Source organism: Larus michahellis, chromosome 2, assembly GCF_964199755.1.
Source record: "Larus michahellis chromosome 2, bLarMic1.1, whole genome shotgun sequence".
Taxonomy (NCBI): domain Eukaryota; kingdom Metazoa; phylum Chordata; class Aves; order Charadriiformes; family Laridae; genus Larus; species Larus michahellis.
The window spans coordinates 52,187,983-52,214,429 of NC_133897.1; the positions used below are offsets into that span (position 1 = coordinate 52,187,983).

Consider the following 26,447-nt stretch of genomic DNA (forward strand, 5'->3'; position numbering starts at 1 on the left):
ATATCAAATTCCTGAAAAGAAACATTTTGAAATGGAGAAGTTGAGTTGATTCTGGAAAATATTTCTCCGCACCAGTACTCTTACCAGGCAAGCCTGGCAGTACAAAAAATGAAAGCCAAAACTAGGCAGTCAATTGAAAATGACTTGTCTGAGGACATTTACTTAGTTGTTTTCAGCAGTTTAAAAAAAACCAAAAAACAAAAAACAAAACACCAAAGTGGATTACATGGATTTCATCTAAGTTTCTCTTTCTAAAAAAATCCATCATTTTTTTGTGAGAATTGATAGAAAGATTTTTAACAAACTCTGGCTAAAAAATGAAGTGTGCTTTGCTCTCATAAAAATTCAAAATCCCATATATTTTCTCAGTATTTTGGCCAAAATTTCCCTCCTTCTACACAGTGCTACAAATGTACTGTATTCTACATATCTACTGCCCTGTGCCTCAAGGGAGGCTGAGGTCTAATAATGCAGTATGTAGAAAAGGATTTGAACTGAATTTGCTCGTGCCAATTGAAGACATCCCTTTCTCTGCCATGGGAGATGACTTTTGGGGCCAGCTATGAGGGAGACTGGGAATGAAAATTGAACAGACGTACGCCAGCAGGGGTGGTGGCCTTTCTGTCTACCCCTAGACTGAGCTGAGCAACCTGGAGCACATTCCCAACGGCAGGTACCTACTCACGCCTGCCTCCAGATCCCATATGGCCCCACAGCAGGGATGTCAGTACCTTTCAAGGAAGATCCAGGCCATCCTATTTATCCGCATGAACTGAGTAGGAGCACTGAGAGGGTAGATGGATAAAGGTGATGGCCCACCCATATCACAAGAAAGCTCAGAAACAACACAGGGTTTTTCCCTCAAGCATCTACTGTTGAGAGCAACAGGCAGCAAACATGGATTAAAGCCTCCTGGTACTTTGTCTTCCTTACCTTCAGTGTAGGCAGCATCAGTGATGTTTAGAGAAGGAGGATGGCAGGTGAAGAGAGACAAGGTGGGGACATGAAGAGCCTGTATGAAGGGAGTACGATCTTTATGGGAGCAGAAAGGCAGCAGAAAATCGCTAGCAAAATCCAATTCCACTGAGTTCATCAAATACTTTTTATCAGGGTAGTCTCTCAACTCATGTCTAAGCCTACATCCCATGTTAGTAGACGCAGGTGTTTCTCCAAGTGGAGCAGGAACATGACCAGAAAGGTCTTCAAGGGATTAATGCATGTTTTGCTCCTTCTTTTGCAGCCTGTGGAAATAAGGTTGACCCTGTGTATGAAACTCTCCGCTTTGGGACTTCCTTAGCCCAGAAAACCAAAAAGGGCAGTTCTGGAAGTGGGTCTGACTCTCCCAACAGAAACTCAGTAAGTATCCCACATCTTTCTTCCATTTTGTTTCTGGAGGAACAACAGATATTCATTCACAGGAGTTTGTACCAGAGTTCACAAAACTTGTATTTCAAACTCAAAAAAAAAAGAATCTCACTCTCAGCTTACAAAATGAGACCAGAAAACACATTATTTTTGAAAACTCAGGTTTTAAGTATATTTTAGATGATTCTTGAAGAAAAGAAAAAAAAATACAAATTAAATTAATAATCTTTTATCCAATTGGGAAAGTAAATGAAATTCTTTTGATTTTGCATATCTGCGTAAAAGCGGAACAGAGATATTTAACTGCCATGCTGGAGCAGATGTATCCTGCCTGTTGTTGATGGTGAGCACTTATTCTTCATACAAGTGGTAACGACACTGCAACTCCAACAAGGCAAGGGACTGGTACCTCCACCCCTGCCCAGTGTAGACTCAGAAGGGAGGCATCACAGATCTCCAAAACCCAAATAAAGGCAGGTGTGCTCAGCTTGTTGTATCCAGACAGGGAGATTTTCACCTCATGTTAGTCTTTGTCATTCACTCTCTCTGATCATAAAAGTCACTTTCTTCAGGACAGTGGCAGAAGAGCTGGAGATAGACAAGGGAAACGATAGTTCCCTTAGCCTTGCCTTTGCTAAATCCATACCTAGTTCAACAGTAACAATTGCCAATTTCTTGCTTACAGAAGTTGTTGTTTCAACAGTACTGGGACCCATGAGATCAGGAGCTCATTCATGGTGTTGAAAGAACGTTTCATAGCCTTTCACCTCATAAACAGGCACTTAAGCCTATGCTTGAGGCTCTCTTTTTTTCCAAGACATCCTCCCCACTCCCTCCCCACCCCCCCACCCCCCCACCCCCCCCCACCCCGGCAAAAAAACCCCAACCAAACAAACACCTGAATACACTGGAGGCTAAAGCTGTTTGTCATGTCTAAAAATCAGACACACGTTATCTGAAAATCTCTCCTTTTATTCCTCAGAATAAAAACCACCAGGCACAGAGACATAATGAGACTGGATCTCCAGGCCTCAGAACAAATACTTACATGTTTAATTTAAAGTTGTGCTAATATCTGTTTATGTTTGGTACAACGTTTCCCTGGCACTTAAATGCTCACTCACATGGCTGAACTGTAACCTCAGGTGGTAAACCTGGCCTCTAAGCAGATGTCCATTTGTGTCAGATGGGAAAGAAGACAGACAAATTTAAACAAGAACTAAGTGAAATCCGCAAGGGAGTTATTAAATGACACATCCTCTATCCACCCTTGTTTGTGCCTTAAAAGGAATTTGGTAATTTCCATTCTTTTTTTAAAACACAAAGTGACTCTACCACCTGTCGCATTGTGATTACAGTTCTTTCTTTCAATTATTTAATTTACTTTGAAACAGAAGTTCTGCAAATGTAATTATTGCTTTCTAAATCAATAAAGCATTCTGTTGAATTATGAATGACAACTCAGGCGTAGAAATCACGAATGCTGTGTCAGCTTGCCCTAGGGAGCTGATCATAGCTAGGTGGGGTGTGGGTGTAGAATGAGGAACGCAAGTTCGTTATGGGAATTTCTCCAGGGTATTGAGGCTGAGAAAGAATATAACACGTGTCAGCATACAGAAAACAGAAAACATTAGAGAGCTGAATAAACAGGCATGTGAAACCATAACTTCTGCCAATGCAAGCCTGTGGATTGGGACAGGGATGAAAACATCAGCAGGCACATCCCTGATCCAAATGATGGGGCCATGGAGCTTTACAACTGTGATGTGTGTGCCAGGAGCAGGCACTGACCAGTGACCAGAGCAGGGACACGACACAGAGCCCTCAGGGCCCAGGTAAAAATGTGCCAGAGCATGTGAGCTAGCAGCACATGTGTAGTTAATAACGCAGAGGGGCTAACATCTTTCCCCAGCGGTCCTCACTTCTGTGCTGCTCTGCTCCTCTCAAAGCAGCTGTGAGGCTCACAGCAGCACAGGGGCTTTGCTGCAAGGCTGTGCCCCAGCCCTGGGAGCTGGGGAGCGCTTCAAGGTTCTGCCATGTCACCGAACCAGGGGCACCAGGGACATGGTGACACCGAAGATCCTACTTCATCTGGTAGGTGGTGCCCAAGCTGTCAAAAGGCTAGCTCTGGGTCAGAGCTGAAGGTAGTCAAAAGCAAAGGCGACTAGCCTAGGAGCCATGCCTTGCCTCTACAGCCATGAAGCTTCCAGCAGTTCATATCTCTGCTCAAAGTAGAGATAACTGCCTTCCTCTGAACTAGCCAAGGTATTTTTAATATGGCTGAGCAGTGTGGACGTACCCACTGTGATTTTTCAGCCTGGAGTCTGCATTTCCCATAAAAGAAAGTGGCCATATGCTCCAGATTTACTACCTACTGCTTCCTTCAGAGATGTGCTTCTGCAACCCACACTTATACAGAAAGTCACTTGAGGTGAAATAAATGTGATTCCAGTTCTTGTTAGTTTTTCATGGATCACCTCCTCTTACAAGCAACTTTGTAACTCTCATTTCTATTAGACCATTTTTTATACAGCTCTTTACTAAAAAATCATTAAAGGTAACTGAGGTTACTTCAGGAGGTTTTGGGTGAGGTATATATACTGAAGAGATAATCACCGCACATCCCATATGCAGTAGTACCCAACAAAATATGAAGCTAATCAGCAATTATGAAGCTTATCTATGAGGACTGAGGAACGTGCTGTAGCAATAAGCTGAAAAATAGCTGGGACTTACTATTTCAGCAAAGCCAGTCTTTCCCTTTCTGCACCCAGCAACAAGAAATCTCTAGATATGCTCTACACTGACTCCATGTTAGCATTGCTCTTGCAGTGCCTTCTCATCCAGGGGTGACCCATTTGTGCAAGATGCAAGACAAGCATGTCCTGCTGCAAAATGCTGAGTCTAAAACCAAGGCATAACAGAGCAGTAAAGTAGAAGGTTCTTAAAATAGCAAGGGAAACAAGATAACCACAAGATACTTGTGGCATAAATCTACTTTTAACCTTTTTGTTCATTAGTATGCTTGGATGAAGAAGTAGCTAGGAATGTACTAGATAGGGGAAATAAATTGTCAAAGTAGTTTCTAAAAAAAGCGTTGTTGTCAACACTAGTAAAAGGAAAAAAACATACAAAAATCTATAAAGCAATTCAGATTTTGTACTCCTGAACAAAAGCAGTGAATATTCCTCATTTGGCTTTTCTTCCTGTAACGCAGGCAAAGGTCTGCAAAGCAATGGACGGAGTTATGTGTACAGTACAATTGTGAAGTGTCATGGAATAATGAAGTTAAATCCTTCCATGTGCCTTGAAATCCTGTTAACAATAAATAAATAAAGTTCAGGAGCATGTAAGGATTTACGGTTTTTCAGGTTAGGAGAGCACCTGACTCAAGTTCAATGTTTGGGGGGTTTATCGGTTGCTTTACCCAAAAGGAGTCAAGTGTGGAAAGTTCAGAAACTAAAGTTCCATAAGGCCAGATTGGATGGAGTTGTTTGGAGCAGCTCCTGGTTCCTGATGCACTGTACATGGAGAATCTGACTACCCAACCAAGGAATCTGGTGCCTTACGCAGAGTATACTTCTGAGGCTTGAGATTATGTCATCCCACATTTTCCTACACCCTAGAACAATGGGTCCCTAATCATGATTGACATTAATATGGTACAAATAAGAAATCATAGTAATTCTAACAACAACATTTGGGTTTCATTTTTCCCTAACCATGGCAGGCATGCGACTGTTTAATAAGAAAGTGAGGGCAGATATTTAAAGACTGACTTCACCAACTCCATCCCGCTCCAGCTTCTTCTTTCACAGCATGTTAACAGAAATAAAATCACCCTTACATTACAGCTATTTTACTGAATAATATATGCAGAGTTAATAAATTAATAGTCAATAGTTTCAACTAATGTCCAGGCTCCTTGGTAGACAGCTATTTTGTGTACCTGCAGGACCTACGAATTCCCCCAAGCCCCTTCTATTTTATACAGAGAAACGCATTGCTTAATATAATCCTTTGTTCCTTAATTTTCACTTTACTTTGTACTGCAGAAATCTTTTGTACTCCAGACTGTAAACTTGGTCTGGAGTTCTTTCTGGGCTTTCACTGCTCCCTGTGAAGTAGGTGTTTGTTGTGCGTCACCAGATACGACGTTTTCTGCAATCCCATTAGGCTGACTTGCTGCGCTCTGGTAGCACCCAAGTACTGCATTCCCCAAAGGCTCTTCTGTGCTCTTATTTCACCTCATTGCTCACTTTTACTGGCTTATCCCATCTCATTTGATCTTTCTGTCCCGGCAGACAGCTGACCTGGCAGAAGTTCCTGAGGAAGGCGATAGCTCTGCAGGCACCCTTGACATAAGCAGGAAACGCAGCAACAGCGGTGAGTGCTGCCAGGCCAGGATACCATCTTCACATGTATAGGCCTGTGTACAACCTATTTCAGGTGGTTTTTTTATGGCATGTCCATCTTTTAGCAGCATGCTGTTTTTCAAAGCGGGAGGTGAGTGCGGCATGTAGTTGGTGCAAGAATTTGGGGAATGCTTTTTGCCATTCAGATGAAATCCAAGCCGCCAGTAATCTTAATTTGTTGTGTCCAGACCTGACACTGGTTCAGGTCCATTCCCTATCTCCTGCGCTTCATGAACATGACTGTAGACTAATCACTTAACGTGCTTCAGTTCCACATTGGCAAAGTAGAACAAAACTAATACTTTCTTTTCCATATGTTTGACTTGTCTACGTGTCTCTATATGCTGTCTTTGGGACAGGAAATGAATCATATAATATCCATATGTCTGTAAAATGTCCAACACAATGAATCCTGATTATAATTGCAGCTTCTCAGTATAACTATAGTATGTGCCCAGCAATATTAATAACCCAATTCCTTTGTCTGCTTTGCAGTACAAGAGTAATGTTTTTACGGCGTTGGTATGATTTCAAGATCATCATACCAATTGAGAACTTAGTAATGAAATCTCAGCCACTGAGGGATGATGTTTCTGACCCTGTTCTTGAATTCAGTCACGGTGAGGGAATCAATGTGTACAAAGGGTTTTTGAGCACTAAGCAAAACTTCAGGCCCAAACCATCAGAACAACTTCTCTGGCAGCACCTGAAGGCTGCTTTGCTGAATCTCACATGAGATGTACACTGCAAAAACAAATCACAGTGAGCATAGCTTTCTTCTTCATAGCACCCACAGTGCTCCTTACATGCTTAGCAATTCACGTGTGTGAAATGACAGCTTCAGCTGTCCATTCCCATTTTATGCTACCTCCTTACTTCTTCCCTCCCCTCCTGGTCCTATCACTTCTCACTGTGTTCAGTCATTCCCTTCTACGTTATCTGCTTTCTCCCGACACATTTTTTAGGTTTTCTGTTTTGCAAATGCAAGTTGACCTGACCTGGTTAAAGACAAAGGATTACGTCTATTTCACATTGTTTAATCCTGACCACCTGAGATTAATTTGGCCCTGTTTGAGTTTTCAGATAACTTTATATTTCATTATCGATCAGTAGTTTCATTTCTGAAACCCAAAGAAACTTTTTTCTCCGAGATCTGTATTCACTGAATGCACTGAGAGGCATTCAAGGAACTTACTCAAAGAGATTAGTTTAAAAACTCAGCGTGTGTCAAACCTCCAAATAACTTCCGCAGCACATTAACGATTCCTTTGATCAGCACTGGCTTTTTTACAATCCATCCTTCAGAGGCTCAGGCTATAAATTATGCATCAGTCACTCCAAAAATTTCCCCTTGGTAGATTTTTAATAAACTGCCCGCACTGTTTGCACAAGCTATGGAAATGGTAAAATCCTTTTCAGACTGTAAAAATCCCTGCTTTTTTTTTTTTTTTTTTTTTTTGGTCTGTCGCTGCTAGGGCAAACAAATAGGAAAATAGATGGATTTCTGTTTGTGTGGAGACAGGAACTACATACCTCTGTGGCCTTCAGATTCAAGTGCCTCCTAGTAATATCCAGAGACCATGAGCTAAACAGAGATTAAAAATTTAACAAAGTAAATTCAAAATGTTGTTACAGGGTGATTCACCACTCCTTTTTCCTCAGTTGTCCGCTGCCTCTTTAGGCAGTTCCACATTAATGCCTTGATGAATCAGGTCCATTCCGGTTCTTTTTTTTTTTTTTTTTTTTTCATTAAAAAACTGTCTTCTGCAAATATGATTTTAGGAGAATGTCCATTTGAGACTCTTTGCTTAAAGGGAAACAGCAGAAAAGACACAGCCTGTAGAGGGGTGAAAGGACCCAGCACACGTGTGGCCAAGTAATCATTCCTATAGACTCCTGTGACAACTTAAAGGAAAGATTCTTTCATTCAGGGCCTGGCATAAGTACTGTGAAGCAAAGCTTCCTAGTTTACAACTGTAAGATGGCATACCTAATTTCCAGCCCTTCAGCCTCCTCTAAGCCAGTTATACCCCTTCACTGCTGTGAATTGCCATCTGTAACAGAAGTCCCGCAAGCTAAAATTTACTTTAAGTGACATGTGTGAGCCTGTTATCAACAGGGATTTGAGCCCTTTCCCCTCGAGTCAAATATGGGATGTTCTCCCTTCAAACCCAGGTTTGGTGAGCACTTCTTGACAAACACAAGGATACAGTCCAGCTCCCACCCCACCTGCTGGGTCAGCTCTGCAGCTCATGAGGCTGTACATTAGTAACTTAGCTTCATTTTCTGTCACCAAGCAGAAATTGCTCTAAACGTGATCCTGAAATATTTCCACTTCATCTGGTGACTGACTTTCTGCAAGTCCAAAATGCCCCTGGTTACACAACTTGTTATTCACCAAAACTTTTTCTATTTGCCTTCCTAACGCCTTTTTCTCTGGACACAAAAGCCAAAACATAGTGATTTGAGTGGGAATTAAATGCTGACAGATTGTAACGGCAGCATTTTACACCCCTTTATACAGATGTCAGATATATATATACTCCTATACTAGAAGGTACAGGAAATTAGCTTTATTTTTAAGGTTGTCCCTCTGGTAGTCGTGACAGTTTGCAGGGTCAGAGTCCCTCTACAACAGGACTTGGTGAGGGGCAAATGAGGCCCCCAGGTCGGCTGCAGTCAGACCACCTGGACACGACTTGGGGCATTTTCAGGTTAAAGGCTGCAGGTATCAGCTCACGTGCTGTCTTCACATTCACACGTTGGACTTTATGACGACAATATTGTCTTACATTTTATCAGAGAACATGTGCTTGTGCGTGCTCGTGGATGCGTGTCACTTTGTACAAAATCTTTCTCCTGTGTTCTGTGGCTGCTGTTTTAGCTATCCTCTGTTACAAGAACACTACATTTTCTCAATGTCTAAGTACAACTCTCTACTATCAAGGAACCTTACTTACACTCATACTTACTTACACTCATAAAACTTCTTCAAAGACTCTATGTTTGGTTGTCATTTACAGTGTAGAATAGACACAGAAATACGTGTTAATTGAAGAAAGGGCGAGCAAGTGAAAGAGAAGAGGGGAAAGAAATTCAGCAGTTAAGTGTTCCCTGGCACCGTCTCTCCTCTGGACACATGCAAGTGTATCACAGAGAAACAAAAAGAAAATGCACACAATCAGACTGCTAGTTATTACCATTTTGGAGATTTCCAAATTGTTAGAGACTACAAAATCCAGCTTCTGCTCAAAACACCTGCGGAGGTAAATGGTGGGAGAAGATGCTGATGGTTCTGGCTACTCAAAGACTCCAGCTATTAAAATCATCTTCAGACTTTATCCAGAAGCAAGAAACACCAGGCAATTCTTAAATTGTGAAGGGGGAATTCAGTCAATGTAATAAAGCTGCTGTAGTTTTTCTAGGGAGATAAAAGAGGACAGGCATCAGTCAGCTCATGAAGCGGTTACAATAGAGGGTAACTGATTAGATATCAGGTATGTTAGGCGCTGTGACCGTTGTCTTATTCTGTGAGTTTCTGATTTATTAACTTGGAAGCAAATTTTCACACATACAGGCCTGCGTCTCAGATAACCCATACTGATTTGAAAGCAATTCAGGTACCTCCTATAAAATCAGCATATCCAGTGCCCCCCAGGCAGGGACTACTGCAGAGAAAGATCAAAGGTGGCTATCAAACATCTAGAGATAGAGGGTTGAAGAGGAAAGAAGGGGTTTTGCATACAAACTTCCCACAATATTGCTCATATATGGTCATCAGGTTTTGCAGGTGCTTTTAAAAGGAAATACTGCTCATCCTAAACATGAAAATACAGCATTCGGTGTGAGTAAAAGGCTGCTGGACTTTAAATAGTAATGCAATTAGGGGACCTATGTTCTATATCCAGTGCTGTACTTGTGTATACCCATCTGATCAAAATGGTTTATTTGTTACAATTGTAAAGTTTTCAGGACAGAGGTTGTTTTGTGCCATGTGCCTGTGGTATATGTGTTTTGGGGGGGGGATCTAGAAGGGTTCAGAGGAGAGCACAAGGGATCAAAGAAAGTAAGGGGGAAAGGGAAGAGATTAGCAAAATAAAGCTGATCCTGTTGAGGTAAAAAGTCTTAAAGTACTGCTAAAATGTCATCTGTTTGCTTTATTTCAGTGTTTACATACTCCGAAAATGGCACAGAACACTTTGGAGACGAACCAAAAAGTATACATTCCCCGGTATGGGCATAAATTTTGTGAGAATGCAATGGGAATCGGAAGTCATGTAGAAGTCTTGGTTTTATGGATAGCCGAGGACCTCGAGTAGGTCTGCTGAGGCACTATTCTGGAGAAGCATCAATATTTGACTGTCATGTTCTTATACCATTTCTGGGCCACTGGCCACAGTTGGAAGCAATATACAGGACAGGATGGCTCTTTGATTCACCTGTTATCGTCCCTTTTATGTTCTTCTGTTTATTACAAATTGATATTGTGAACACAAAAAGATCCAGTGTGGAGGACGTGTCATTACAATAGAACTGCAGTAATATGAAAATCACAGATTTGATTTGAAAAATTATTTGGGTTTTGGTTTAGGGACTTTTTTTTTTCTCCAGATTACCAGTGGAGAAAATGAGGACAGAGAGTAGCCAGTCTTCTTTGTGGGAAGCCCAGTGCAAGCAGCTTTCTATTTAAGAAAGTGATTTTCCCACCCTGTTTTTTGGACCTGCGCACTGTACAACTCTAGTGCCATCCATAACAAGGACTGTATAATAGACACCTCATATAATGCCATTGGTACACTACTGGGCTCGTGAGTCATACATTAACAGAGACCAAAAGGTAGACTTATATTTAAGACCTCACCCGAAAGACCAACTTGTGTAGATTTCTGCTTGTGTTCTTTGGAAGCCTGGAGTTTGATCTTGGGGTTCAAAGAATCTTATTTTTAAATGAAGATAGTTACTGCCTTAGTGGCTCACAATGTACCTATCTGGGCCATAGTCCTCTAAGGTGTGAAAGCAATGAGATGATTCCGGCTCATTCCTTGGAAGATCAGGCCATGGTTCCCCAGTCTCTAACAAAGTGAACCAAATTCCTTTACAGGACAGATTTTTAAATTTTCTCTTTCTTTTTTCTTAAAGGGACCATTTTATAAAAGCACGATACAAATGAACACCTATGTTGCCTTGTACAAATTTGTACCACAAGAAAATGAAGACTTGGAGATGAGGTAAAGCCCCAAAATATTTGTTAGTTGATTTGACCTATGTGAACTGGGGGTCATATGGCTGTATATGACTTTGGGGGAGGGAAGGTTCATTCTGACATTTGTACTAAACATTTTTTATAGAGGTATCCACTTGTAGATACAAAGATATTCTCATAGGTGAAAAGCTGGCGACCAACTTTTTTGGCAAGGACACAATAGATAAAAAGTTTCAAAAACACTTACGTGACTTTAGGGGCAAGATGGCTTTCAGCTAGAAAATATTCAGTTTTCGGTTGCTTTGTGTTTTCAGCTAGGAATTCCTTACTAACTCTCATGCTAATGCCGAACATTTTGCCAGTCCTGTTTGATTGTCCCTCACATTCAGGTTATGTTTGAGAAAAGAGAACGATGTCCAGCTGCTGGATGACAGTGTCTTCACATAAGAAAGATGCCTTCTGAGCTTTGAAAAATAACCTTGTTAATTATATTTTTAAACACTTCCTTCCTTGGTTCTGCATCAGCTGCTAGCACTGCAAGGTCTAATCCAAGCCCACTGAAGTGAAAGGACATCTTATAGCGCAATTAGTTTGACTTATGCTCCTCACATTTTGCACGGTCTTGCTAGAGCTTTTGTCATGAAACGCGTCAGCTCTCTTCAAGGCACCCCCTATGTGAAAATATGCCCAGAATTCAGGTAATTGCCATAGAAATGCCCCTCTCATCAGCATGTCCTTCACTGAAAGCCTTTTTCCTGTTCCCAGCTATAACTTCTCATCACTCTGGAACTAATGTGTGGGATGTAAGGCAGAAATTACAAGCTTCCCTATCATTCTGCTTTGCTGGCATTTCCTGGTCATTATTTTAGGAATGTCAGCTCTTCCGGAAATGACTACGGGGTATGGTGGCCTTTAGTGCTACTTGCTAGCTGTTCTGCTTGAGGGATTCCACTTTGCGTTTCCTCTATCAAACTGGGGTGTGTATTCCAGCTTGCACATTTGTTCTATGAAGAGGAACACTGCTCAGACAAGCCTGCACTGGATTACCACCCTCATCAAGACATAGCAATCCAGAAAACACAGCATTCTCCAAAATTCTCCTGTCCCTCATGGGGAAAAAGCAACCTGTGGTCTGCAACCTGGACTGTCATGGCTAACAAGCTCTTTCCAGAGACACCAGCCAGGTTTTAGTGTAGTGTTACTCAGCTACAACAGTGTTGTTTGTCCCATGGCCAGAAATTCAGTAATGCATGGGTTAACACTGTTTCATAAGGGATGCCAAATAGCGAGTAATGTTGTTTGGTCACTGCTGAGCCAGGCAGGATTCAGCTCAGTTGCATGAATTTTCATTTAACATAGTTGAGTTGCTGGAGATAGGTTCAGGATAGCGGTGTTGTCAAGACTGACAAGCACTGTCCTGGGAACCTAAGTCAGGGACCTGCCAGACACTGACCAACCCTAACATAATGAAGGCAAGTAGCAGTGGAAGGAGCTTACCTGGGAAGTAGAGTTAGGGGAGATTTCTGGAGATCTCGGCTCACCTCTGAGGGGATGCAATGGGTAGTAGATTACTGCAGTGGAGAGGTGTTAGCCCTGATTTCAGCAGCAATTAGTACTTCCCACAACATTGACTTTTTCCTCAACAGCAGGAGCAGCCAGTCAGGTTTGCCAAAGCTCTGGCATAAGTAGAGTAGGACATTGCAGTAATACGCTTATTCTAAAGGAAGGCCTTATATTACAGTAAGTAGAGAATCCTGGAGGCAAGCAACACCAGGTTTCACACACTGCAATGAAATAGGATAGGATAGGATAGGATAGGATAGGATAGGATAGGATAGAATAGAATAGAATAGAATAGAATAGAATAAAATAGAATAGAATAGAATAGAATAGAATAGAATAGAATAGAATAGAATAGAATAGAATAGAATAGAATAGAATAGAATAGAATAGAATAGAATCGAATAGTTGGAAGGGATCTACAATGATCATCAGTGGTGGCTGATGAGCTCCTATCTTGCCATCTACTGAAATTTACAGCGCTGATGTAGAGCAGGCAACTTATCCAGGGTTGTGATTTGCAGAAGAAAAAGGCGAGACCTAAGAGTGATTTCAACCAGTAGTGAACACGGAGCAGGTTGCCCCCTTTCAGGGATTAGCAGCTTTAGTCTAGGAAGCAAGAGTCTTCCTGAGGAGGGCTTCAGGAAAATCCTACCCTGTTGCCCTACTGATAGCACCTTTCTGTGAAAGCTGGAAAACTGGTTCAGAACACGCAGTGTTACAAGACAAAATGCCTGTTTCTCCAGTTTTCAGCAGCAATGATAACCACTTGGAAAGTGGAACAAAGAGGCCCACCACCATCCCTACCTCCAGCTCCATCCTGGACAGGTCCACATCTTCTATGTGTGCTCTGAAAGAGCCCATTACGTTGGACCCATTATCCATCACATGCTCCAGATGCATTCGCAAGCTGTTGTGCTAATACCTCAACAATACAGTGAGCCTAACAGGGAATGCAAGGAAAGCTGAATAATTAGGGGTCAACCATTAATTTTATTAAGATCAAAGAAATGCCTGTTATCAAGCAGGCAGAGCTTTCTGAGGTTAATCCGTTTGGAAGTGGGCTGCCACTTACTTTCTACAATGCAGTGCTATTATAATTACATAATAATGTTGATGAAGTGCCACCAATGGGGGGAAGGAGGTCAAATAACTGTTCAACTACCTGCACAAAATCAGCTCAGCACATTTTGCTATTAGCATTTCCAGCCAAATTGTTCTCCCAGCTCTGCTTTGGAACTAGTCAGCTGGATGCTGATACTTAGCAATTACAACCCTGCACCACACATTATAAAGGTAAATATGTCCCATTCAAATCAAAAAGACATTCTTGGGCAGAATTATATCCCTGCTGACTAATTGCCTTTGTCAGTTAAATAGAAGGATTTTCCTGCTGCCTTCCTTCTGCAATCACAGCTTGAAAACACAGATGATAAAGTGGTGTGTCCCAACAATGTGAAATGTCTTGAAGTAACAAGATAATGCCTGTAACAAATAGGGACTTTATTTTAAACAGTTTCATATTAAACAGGAAGCAAAAATTTCATTCACAGATGTTGTATCAAAATAAAGATCTAGCCCAAATATACAGAGACTCTCTTTCTACATTACCATGTACAATTGAAGAAAACCTTGCTGCCTCATTGAGTCTACTTGCAGCAAATGCTCAGATAAAATGACCAAGAAAGGACCGCCTTCCTATTAGAAAGTAATTGTGGAAGCTGATGCAGCATAACAGTTAAGAGTCATCTTAACTACTATTCCTCTTTTAATTACAGGCCAGGGGATATGATCACTCTTCTGGAAGACTCCAATGAAGACTGGTGGAAGGTATGTGCTAATGATTTTATATCTGTTTTCTTTCTAAAGGGAAAAAAAATAAATGTTATTTTCAATACTGAACTTGTATTAAAGCTACAAGTATTAAAGTTATCAGTCTCCTTCTAACCATGCTTTCTCCACAGGGGAAAATTGACGACAGAACTGGATTTTTTCCTGCTAACTTCGTTCAAAGAGTGCAACATGATGAGAAGATTTACAGGTGTATCAGGACATTCATTGGCTGCAAGGAACAGGGACAGATAACTCTGAAAGAGAACCAGGTAAGTTCCCCTGTGTCAGATCCTCACTGGACTTGAGCATCCAGCAGTCTGACCAATGACTGTAGGGAAAGTCATGCAAGATGAGCACAGGCAGAGGCTGTTCACTGCACTTTTACTACCAGATTTATTATTTGTACAGTAATAATGTCTAGTGGCCAGTTAAGAGCAGTGTTGGGCTTGTGCAAACACATACTCCCTGCCTAACATCGCCTAAATTTTCAGTCTCAAAGGTGTTCATAAAGATACTTCACATGTTATGCACTCTCCTACTGACTTCAGAGGGACAGCTTGAAGAACACACGGTCTTAGAGGCAGACCTTGTGTGCCTGGAAAATTATCTGTTTTTCTCCTCACTATTAGAGCTAATCTAATAATAGACAGTGGCTCCCTCCCTACACCTTAACTTACCTAAAGATATAAACACAGCCCATTGTTTTGGCTTCAGCGGGAGCAGAGTTAAGACAGCACAAAACAAACCTGTAAATCTTAAATTTAACTCTTGTTCACCAGTTGCAAAGTATTTTTAATCATTAATTGCTTGTGTTGCTACTTACACGCCCTCTTTACAGGCTGTAATTTATTCTAAACTAGAAGTGCTGCTGTGAGCTAAAGTACACCACGTACGGTGAGGACTTGCAGGGTCCATTCACCCTGGCATGCTTTCAGCAGCTCCTTCTACTTTGTGTCCTTCAGGTGGATTCACTAGGCAAAAGCCATGGCTGCCATTATGTGGTGATCTGATTGTAAATGTGATTTCTAACGCAATTTTTACCAGATATGTAATACGTCAAAGTGTCAAGTCTTGTGATGCTGCTATAAATGCTTGCTAGGGTAAAGTGAGAGGAGAACATTGCTCAAAACCTGCATGAAGGGACAGTCAGGTTTGTGCCATAAGATCATGTAAATAGGAGGATGGACGGCTAAGGGTGACGCACAGCTTGAGTTCTCTGACACCTGGATGAAATTGAAAGCTAGGTTTTTCTCACTGCATCTTGTGAAGCCCAGCGTTCTTCCATCTCATTTGGTATTTCCTTTCCTTTGGCAATTGATGTCACATCACCAGGAATTGTTTGCCTTACAGTGCCTGGACAGACACTGATTTTCATCCAGTAGAGCAGAAGTCAGCATCAGGGTGGACTTCAGGGCCATAGATTTTTCCACGCAGAACTTCTGTAACACTTCACTCCACTGGTGGATGAGATTAACTTACACCTTTGCTGCTGACATACAAGTGCTAACAGTCCTTGAGTATACACAGCTTTTTAAGGAAGGCACAGCAACACAGTGACAAGAATATATTTTAATTCCTCCTGTGCACGTAGTACATTGGGCAGCCCTGAACTTGCTATAAAGAGAGAAAGTGCTTTAATTTTTTTTACCCAGCACCTCTTCTTATTGTTTATATATGTGCACACAGAGGAAAAAAATATTACCAAAGCAGAATGAGAGGTTTTGCACCCTTTGTGCTCTAGAATAAGCAATACCCAAGGGCAAAGCTTGGGGAAAGGGTCGTGTGGGAATACGGTGCGCCAGCATGAGGGAATGGTCAAGGTCTGAATCCTTTCTTGTCAGTGTCGCTGCTGCTGAAAACAGTGAGGGCCCAGTTTCTTGTCTCATTTCTCACAAAATCACAGTTTCCAAGTGGGCAGGTCTGGCAGCTTCACCTGAACGCAAGGACTTCCTATTGTCCCTACTTCATAACAGGCTCACAGGGGAGCTCGCAGTCAGGGGGGCGTCATTGTCTTTGGTAGGGCAGGAGGTAAAGAAAGGGATGAATCCATCCTGTCTGTCTACTACTTCCTCTTTTTTAGTAAACTTATTCATCTCTATATCAAACACACACAAATGCTTGAATGTGAATGCTGTCAGGTCCTCATTCCATTGGGAGAGGCTTCAGAGGAAGAAAAAAATAAATATATTTGATGTAAAATGGGGCAGAGATCAGACTGAACACACACTCAAATGCAGAGACATGAGAGGAACGGAGTGGAGCCAACAGATCCCACTTCACCCTCACACAAATTACACAAAAAGGAGACATTCAACTAGCTTCAAGTAATTTCCAGGTGGGACAGTCACAGTGAGGCCATGGACACTCATCTGATTCCCACTGCCCCTCCATACAGGCTTTGAGCCCCCGTAACAGCCCCCAGTGAGAGCTGGCAGCCTGCACAGGGCTACTGTGTAGCAGCAGCATGGGGACAGGAGCACAAGTCTCCCGAAACCTAGCCTGTGGGACGTGTGCCCGCGATGGAGATCGCTGCCTGAATGGCTCTATTTTTTGTCGGGTTTTTTAACAGAACAACTTTATCTTCACTGTGGAAAACCTCTTATTATGAAAAACATTTTAATCTCTATTGGGAATTTTTCACTTTAAAAATTTATTTTGTATTTCCAAGATCAAATTTCCTTTCTTCTTTTTTCAGCCATTTCTCTTATTTTCTGTCCTTTGTTTCCCTATTGTTTTCCGTGTGAAGCAGAGAGAGGGGTGCAATAGGGAAGACATAAAAAGAAAAAAAGTCATCTGAATGGGGTATCTGGGAAAAGTTTGGCAGAATTCTGGTTGTTGGGGGTGTGTGTGGGGGGGTTGTTCTATTTGGGGATTTCTGGGGGATGTAACCAGCCATTTTAGCTGTCTCTGAGCATAGTGTCCAGAGTGCTGTGAGCGCAATATATGTACCATGTGCAAAGCACTGGCTTGTTCCAGATTAGCGAGAAGGGGAGATTATTCATTGCTCCCAATTCCTGTCAAGTCTCACTTTAGCTAGAAAAACTCATTAACTGGTGTAATAAATTCTTCTGACTATAGTATGGCAAATTGTCTCAATTTTATACTGTTAATTCACTGGGTCAAATTCTGCAGGTCCAGAGCCATTCAGACAACAAAGGCAAGGATGATATGCCAACAGAAAAACTTATCCAGTGACAGTAATGTGAATTTGCATTATATTGCTTGATACCATCCATGGTTAATATTGCAGTTCTCTATCCCCTTTGTGCCTTATATGAATGCTCCCGGGGAGAGAGCCTATTCTTGTAAGGCAAAAGGCAATATATTCACATCAACAAAGCCACGCGACTACCTTAAGAAAAGCCATTTCAGACAAGCAGAGGCATTTTCAAAGGTTGAAGCACTGTGGGTGAGGCTTTCTCTGGAATCGCTTGGCAGTTTCATGCCCTGGGAATAACATTTTGAGCTTCAGCTTCATGCAAACCTCTCTGGCAAAACCAATACTCAAGGAGAGGACTGAGGAAAAAGCAACACAACATCTTGAGCAATACGCATGAGGTAGTGTTCATGAAGGATCCCTTGAAAATTTCATTATGAAATATCAAACCCAGCCTAGGGGAGAAAAAGCACGCTGCTTCAGAGACATCAACCTCTTGGAGTTTAGGGTTCACTGACAGATTTGTGGGTCCTGAAATCGATTCAGAAGGTGACTGGGCACCACAGGGTTCAATCAGGAATTGGTGGGAGGGAGGCAGACACAGCCCCTGACATCAATAATGCAAGTTTATTAACAGGGAAACCAAAACCAGACAATTTCTGTGGCTTTCTGCTCTTTTAAGCTGTCTCACAAACAATACTGTCTGCATAATTTCCGACTATGGATTGTACTATCATTTGTATATACAAAGTTTTCTCGAGCCTGCAACTTCTGCTCCAGCCTACCTGAATTCATTACTACACATTATACAAATGCTTCTTTGCATGACTACAGGCTCTGATTTGACCTCTTTTCACGAAAGAAAAAATCACCATACCTAATATATCATCAGTGTGTGGAAAAGCATCTCTTAAAATGCCTCTAACATTTTTGGTCATCGTTATTTTTAAAGAAATCATAATAGTCTATTGTTTGAATGGCTGTTTTCACTCCTTTTATAACATCCTACTTAAAAAAAGGAAATAATCTCTTTTAAAAAAAACCACCCTACTCACATCCTTCACTGGATGCCTCTCTGACATCTACAGTCACACTAGTACAAATCACTTTAGAGTTGGGCTTTTTGTGATTAAATAACACAATTGATTTTAAATTGCACAAGTGATCTTGTGCAACAGAAATGACCCCAAACCATGACATTTGTAACAAGGCTGGCAATCAAAAACTCTCTGCCTCATCCAGATGTGGACTGTGAGTTTACATAAAGGTCAGTGCAACGGATCCATTCTGCGATGGATGTGTTTTATAAATGTCACTGATGTAAACTAGCCCTGTTACTGAAAGCATCTCCCGGCCAACTTCTGCAGCAACTGCAAATAGGCCACTGCTGTTGTGATGGTCACAGCCTCTGAACCAGAGCTGTCAGCCTTGCTGTCCCCTTGGCGCCACAGCTCAGGGGACAAACTTCCCTCCTACCCCAACATCCAGTCACACAAATTTCAAAAAGAGTGACTTTTAGGCACATGTACATTAGCAGCTACGTGCAGATATGATCCAGCCACTCCAGGAGAGCCTGAGAATGGGCTTAAATATATCCATGACGTAAGGCTAAACAAGGCAGGATTGCAGCCCAGGTCTCCAGCCCCGGGGGATCCACCTTCCTCAGGTTTTCTTCTGATCAGTCTGGATGTTTTGTTGCTACCTGGCCTTTCACCTCACTGCCTTGCAATTACTTTATGCCACCACATTTTTCATCCTGGGATACTCTGAAAGGAGCTCAACTTCCAAGAGCATGACTCAGCTGCCTTTGAAAGTCAGTTGCATCATGATGACTTATGCATTCTGATTGAATCACTTAAAACACAAACCTAGCGCAGAAAGTGATGTTGTAGTTCTTCATGTGCTCCCCAGATATAACTGCTGCATTTCACAGCTAGGCTTAAGGTGAAAAGGGTCTTTTTTCCAGCTATCTCTGATTTTCATTGACGTCAGTCTTGCTGGACAGGGATGGGTGTCCCCATTTATTCACAAATACTGAGTGGCACACAAGTTTTGCAAGAGTCCAAACTATGGGCACAGCCCATTACGCATCCAGATTAGTCCAAGTCATCTTTAAAATCCTAAATAAATGCCACAGGTAAAACAAGCCGGTGTTCTCAGTCCGAAAGCTAATGAAACAGCTGATGTAAAACCTGTCATCGTCATTTGGACTGTGGCTGAATGGGTATAAAAAGTGAACTACTTATCATTTCCATCCACAAAGCTCACAAAGTAGGCAACAGCTTTAGTGCATGGGCAGCAGCAGTTGTAGAAACTCACAGTGTCCCTGTGCTGTCATTCTTACAGACAAACAGAAGACTTGAGCATTCAGACCTCTTGACCTGGCACTGTCTGCAGGCTCCAGGACAGTTCTTGAAACTGTACTGTCCTCACAACCAAATTCCTGCTTCATCAGAACCAGTCTGTGGCTGACAGATTGGTTAAATGTATGGTAAAGAGAAGATAAGCAAGAGACAGCTGCAGAAAATTAAAGCAAGTTCAAAATTACTCCTGAACAAAGAGAATTTGCCACTTGAGCCCAAATTAAAAGCACAGGACTTAGAAGAACAGGAGAGTATTAATGACCGTGCAGGCTAAAGGATCATTTCCTAATTGCTCATCTCCCCCATCTGCTCAGGGCTGACTGACAGATAAAACATCCTCAGGGCAGGTGTTGACAAGTTCAAACAGCAGCCATGATCCAAACAGTTGTTTGTTTTGTTTTTAGTGTTTTGGGGTGGGGGGTTTTTTAAACAAAAGGAGATGAAAGAAGGGGGAGGTGACTTTATAATATTGGATCCCACTTTCAGCTATTTCTGAAGATCACTGGATGACTGAGAAATAGCCTGAGATGTGGTCCCTTACCCTGTGGCTTACACCACTACTAACCTCTTGAGCCAAGGTGCAGGGAAAAACACCCAACCGTTTATCTCCATTTGTGTTGCTACCGTATTCACCGGAGGGTGGCTGCTCAGTGGCTCGCTCACTTACCTTTTCAGGCCAGCAGTCTTCCCTTCAGAACATGCCAGCCCGAGTAGCTGCCTTTTTAAGCAGTTTCTAATTTGATACAGAAAACGGTGATCGCCTGATGGTAGCAGTGGCACCTTGTGTCGTCACAACCATCATGTTTACCGTCTGTCACCAGGGATAGATCTCAGCAACAGCTGGTTCATCAGGTGGAGTCCAAAACTCTGGGTACTACCATGCACTTATCTGGGGTTACTCCTGATTTACACCCTCCAAAGAAAGTCAAGAGCCAAATCCCCAGGTTTACAACTTGTGGGTGAAATCCTTGGCAGCGCTCACAAAAGGGGATGAGGACAAAAGTGGCCAAAGATGGTGGTGTGTTCCCTCTTGTCTGAAACTGCGGAATTTGGAGCAGTTCCAGGGCTTTGCCAAGCTCCAGCAGCTGCCGCAGCCCCAGGAGACCTCCTGAGTTGCACAGAATTAGGAAAGTGTGGCATATCGTGGACAAGTTCGCTCTGCCCCGGACACATCCCCTTCCGTGGGAAGGAGTGGGAAAAAACTCTGCCATCTGGGAACAGGCACATGCAATGCTGAGTGTATCAGTGTGAGAGAATTTCAGCTGCAATTTGGGAGAATTCGCATCAATGTATTAGTATGTAGAGTGAGACAAGTTGTTCCATAAAGGCCTTGTACTCCTCATGGCCAGGGAAGATCTAAAGTTATTGCTGTAGCAGAGCACTCCCACTGATATCAAGGAGCACTCAAACTAGCAGCAGAACCAAAAAAACCTCTAAAAAGAGACCAAATCTACCATCCTTTTTCACTGCAAAGATAAAGAAAGCCAGTGTTCAGAAAGCTCAGTATTTTTCTTTTGTCCACAAATCGTTCTGCTGACAGTACAAGACATCAGGGAAAAGCACTCTGTTCTCGCAATATGTTCTGCACAGCAACAGCAGTTAAGCAAGAAACGCAGCACGGCTAGCAAGCAGTGCAGACCTGCTGGAGGTCCCTTCTGGAGATCTGACCATTTGGGGAATTCTTTGGCCCATGCAAAAAGCTAGGGGTCTTGTGTATATCTTCAGTTAGGAGTAAAGCACAGTGATGGAGTCAGGCATTCCTTTTAACCGGCCAGGGGTAGTTATGGAGAAGCTGCAAAGGCTCATTTTCCCACACAGCAGCAGGGATCAGCCGCAAAGGGGTATCTTTCAACCCAGGTGCTCTTGGAAACTCTGCCATGCTTGGCCGTCCTTAGTCTTGGGCTTCTTTGCAGGCTTTTTCTGTCATCGTTGAAGTTTTCGTATCCTTCTCAGAGGCACAGGCCCACATCTAGCACTAGTCAGAAACACCTTTGTGTGCTTTACAGCTCCCTGCTTCGAATGGTGATGTGACTGCAAAGGGAGCAGCTGCTGGGCTAGGAATTCATGACACAAATGAGCTTGGCTGTTTTGCAACAGAAGCTAAACTAAACGGCATCAATTCCATATCTCTGCCATGTTTTCCATGTGATTTAGCCCAGACAATAATACATTAATTTTTTTTAATTGCATGTCAGCTCTGTTGGTGTGCTCAGTCATTCTGCCCCAGGCATCCAATTCAGTTAGTGTTAAGTAGGTAGCTTAAGTAAGAAAATTAATGAGTCCGTTTGCTTTCCCAACCTTTGTTTGCAGGTGCAGAGATGCACCTGGCCATTTCCAAATACTGGAGATGGTCAATATGAAGCAGCTTCACCTCCTTCGTATGACCTTTCATTTCCCTCTGTCAGCATCAGTGTTGCTAGTAAATTTTATGTATGTAACAACAGGAGGACAAGCTGGCCCAGAATTCAGATGTGGTATTTAGGTGTCACTATACAATCCATAACAGTCATGCTGAAATGGATTTAGGCAGGAACACTTTAGAGCCATTTTTGTTCATTTCATACCCTTGGAATTACTGTAATTAAATACTGTAAATGCCTATCAGACTGAGCCTTTGTGAGTGTTAGTCCAGGCAGAGGGCTTTAAAGACCTGGCACTGACATTATGAGAAATCAGTGAGCTGGTCTCAACAGGACCATCAGTTTTCTGGCTAGTTTTTAACCTTGTTTGATTAGTAAGAAATATATAGTTCTTTGGCCCAGATGTTTGAAAACAATTCTTTATTTTTGTGTGGCTCTGTGCTCAAGTGCCCAGCCTAAAGTACGTGTGCCGCTAGGCTTTCAAATGACTTGGCCGTTACCAGAAGTGTCTCAGGAAGGGCCCTAAAGTGGAAATACCTGAGATCACAACGGTCTTCAGGAAATGCAAACCTTTACTGCGATGTAATATTTGTGCTATTGTAAAAAACATATGGTTCCACCACAGCTGCCTCCATTTGGCGTAGGTGTTAGGCAAACACGCTTGAAGAGCTGGGTTTAGATCACATACTTTGGTACCCAAACCAGATACCTGTAGGTGCAGGGGCTGAGTAAATAACATAACCCACTGCTCATTTGAGAAGTACCTGGGCTCCTTAAACATGCAAAAGAGAATATGCTTGCATTCAGATCAGCTGCTACAAGTGACCCACCTTGGCGTCATGATTACTTTTCACCACCAACCGTTGAGGGAGCCAGCTAGCTCATGATCTGAAATACCCATTCCTCTCATACACAGACAACTAAGTCACAATCATTACAGTAGGCTGAAGTCATTATTCAAGTTTCAAAAATCTTTGATCTACCACAAAGTTCTTAACGACTTTAATGTCTCTCATGTATATGTGGTACTTCAGGGAGGCAGGGGAAAGGTAACTCTCTAAATATATGAGTTTGAGTTTCTTATCAAAGCAGTGAGAGTCTAAAAGGGATTGTTCTACTTATAGAAGTAACTAGCAGGATGTCTAACCCACCTGATAAATAGCCTGGAATAATTTCTCTCTTTGATCATGGCAAAGGGTTTAATATTTTCCCACTTTCTTTGCATTCAGATTTGTGTGACTTCTGAAAAGGAACACGATGGCTTTATCAAAGTATACAGCGGGAAGAAGAAAGGCTTTGTCCCCATAGACGTCTTAGAAAACATCTGATTTCAACAGCCCACTTGCTGCAGTAGGAGCCCTTTGTCGGCAATGCCTGTCTGCCTCATCTCACACTGTGTCAACCCAGATGGGCTGTCTTGCAGATGTTCAGGGAAATAGTGAGAAAACTGCAACTGCAAGAAGAAAAAGACATTTAGACTGCCACAGCAACACTAAGAAATAGGAAAAGTGGACCGTTTGAAAGAAATTATAGTCAGAAACCACTAGGGAAATGAGAGGTCCTTGGATACTAACAGGAATAAGGTAAGGAATTCTGGGCTGATTTCTGGTGCAAGATGGCTGTTACAACCCTGATGGAGACAGACAGCTTGTTCTGAAGGACTAAACTCGTGTCCTGTTCTTGTGTCTTAGAAAACTGTTGGACTGCTTTCTTGTTTGAAGTGTGTATTTAGGGGGGAGGGGGGAAAATACCATTCAAACTGTCCTCGTACTACAGTCCAATGCTTGTAGTAAAGTGTGGCTGTGGTTCTACAGTTTTGTCCCCGGTCTCAACCGATCAGTTTAAGCGTTTAATCCTGGTGTTTAGTCTCACAACGAAGCAGTTTGGAGACGGCGTGTGAATGTCAGTTCGAGAAATGCACTGTGCCCTGGAAGTCGGCAGCTTTCTCTTTCTGTGCGATCTTCCCATATGAAAGAGTAGCGAACTTGTGTGTCCTTCCTTTGTTTTCTCTGTATACGAACAAAAGCTCTCAGCATATGTTGGGTGTGATGGCTGCTCTCATCGCTCACAAAAATAGCCGGTCCTCCGATTCGTAACCCTGCTTGGAAGCGTCCCTCTGTGTTTCCTGCACCTTTATCTGGTGATACAGAAAATGGGCGAAATGCGGGGAAAGAGCCACAGGCTTGAAGCGTTTTATATTTTTCTGTGTTTATTGCACTTAAAAGATTTTATATATTAATCCTATTTATAAAAAAATAAAACAGTTAACTAACCCCCAGAAGACTGAAAATGCTAGGAAAGGACAGACCGCACATAGAAGCGAAGTCTGTAATTATCGAAATCCAGAACTCGTGACAGAAAGGCACTGAGTGTCTTAGCATTGTGTTCACACACCAAAGGCATTTCCTCATGTGCTAAATAGAAGTTTTGCAGATTCAGCAGTAAATACATTGACATGGATTCCTCCTTGGCATAAACCACCGTGAGCATCCTATAAATCTTCTCCATGCTAGTGAGACTGTGCAGACAGTTCTGTTTTGTCCATGTAAGCCTCCATCTTCAAACATGTTTTCAGCACAGGAACCTTTAGGTACCCAGAGAGCAGTCTGTGGGACCTGGGGATCTTGACCAAATTATACAAGTCAGCCAGTGCCAATCCTGTTGTAGAGCTGGGGCCTTACGTTGTTTAAAGACAAGGAATCTAATTTCCAAGTATTTAATTGGATGTAATTGCACCAAATACATTTAAACAGCTTAGCATGTATTATGACGTAGAGATTAAGTCCTATCCCAAAGCCCCCTGCAGAATTCATGCCTTGTTTGACCAGCTTGAGACTGAATGTCAGTCTTTACTGCGATTAACCCCAAATTGATGTCCTAAATCCTGATACTACGAGAAGAAATTCACATGCTGGCAAGCTAGTATAGTCAACTTTGCAAAGTTGACACTGTTTCTAAAAACAAGCTACCAGTCCGGCTTCCATGGACTGAGGCAGTTTGAATCTGTGTTGCAAAGCCCAGGTCTCAGGAGTTGGGTTGCCCTATTTAAATAGCTGATCTTACTCAAAGCCTTATGAAATCCAGTGCAACTCTACACCCGAACAGAAGTTCACACAACAGATCAGTCTTCAACCTCTCAGAGACACGTTTTGCAGCTCTTACGTATCACTTAATTGCAGAGGAGGAAGTTGCAGGAGGGTCAACTGCTGAAATGTGGTCCTTTGTAACATAAGTGGTCTATACCAATTATTAACATCCTCCTGGCTGATCAAAAGTATCTGATTTCATATCTTCTGTGGGTATATCAGCAATTTAGAATATTTTTTTTTCTGTTCAAACAACGAACATTTGCTCACCTCATTTTCCTAAATAGCCAATAAACTCAGTGGGAGGACAGAGGATTCTGCTAGGCCTTAAAGATCAAGAGGAAAAGCAGTAGAGACGTATTAATCCACTCTGCTTTATAAGATTTTTTTTTTTGTATTCACCCATTCAAAGGAAAAACTCAAGTGTTCATTAGAATTAAAATATTTGCCACTTCTGATCAGGCCTGTCAAGTGGACAAAGGAAATCTGTATTAATCTACACATACGTGCTGTTGTTTACATGATTGCGTCATACTGTGATTCCCTCCTATTTCAGTCTTCTATGATTTCAATTTATCCCTAGAATGTGCATCATACTAGTCAAAGAATTATATGAATATTACCTACAACTCACAATGGCCTTTAATCAATGTCAGTTTGATTCCTTTTGATACTGAGCAATAACTAATAAAGTAACTGAGTAAAAACAAAACAGACCTTATGTGGACTGTATTACATCTGAGAAAGCATTGCTTCTGAACCAAAGCTTTCATGGTTATCTTTTCTTTGTGTTTTTTTTTGGTTTTGTTTTGTCTTTTTACTGGGCTTTTGCTCCTGTTTCATATGTAGACGTAATTTATGCCTAATTTAGCAAGAAGCACATACATGAATCTTACTTTAAGCATGTGATTCATTGGCTATTTGCATGCTTAAAGCTGAAGCACTTTGCTGAATTAAGGTCATTTTCCTCAAATTTATTTTGGATGCCTTATTCTGAATCCAGACGAGTATCCCATCATTTTTTTTCCTACCATATGCAGTTTGCAATATATACTGCATTAGCAAGCAGTTAAAAGTCAGAGAGAAGATGGAATGGACTTTATCT

At 42.0% G+C, this 26,447-nt stretch overlaps 1 protein-coding gene across 1 annotated transcript in view; it reads left to right on the forward strand.

Moving 5' to 3' along the window:
- The window catches only part of STAC (SH3 and cysteine rich domain), a 75,197-nt gene extending 49,153 nt beyond the window's left edge, over positions 1-26,044 (forward strand). Inside the window, exons 5-11 of the mRNA XM_074575402.1 lie at positions 1,241-1,356; positions 5,670-5,751; positions 9,947-10,011; positions 10,920-11,008; positions 14,322-14,373; positions 14,508-14,645; positions 23,486-26,044. Coding sequence (XP_074431503.1) covers positions 1,241-1,356; positions 5,670-5,751; positions 9,947-10,011; positions 10,920-11,008; positions 14,322-14,373; positions 14,508-14,645; positions 23,486-23,584 — 641 coding nt within the window. The 3' untranslated portion in view covers positions 23,585-26,044. The remainder of the gene's footprint in view (positions 1-1,240; positions 1,357-5,669; positions 5,752-9,946; positions 10,012-10,919; positions 11,009-14,321; positions 14,374-14,507; positions 14,646-23,485) is intronic.
- The last annotated feature ends 403 nt before the right edge of the window (positions 26,045-26,447 follow it).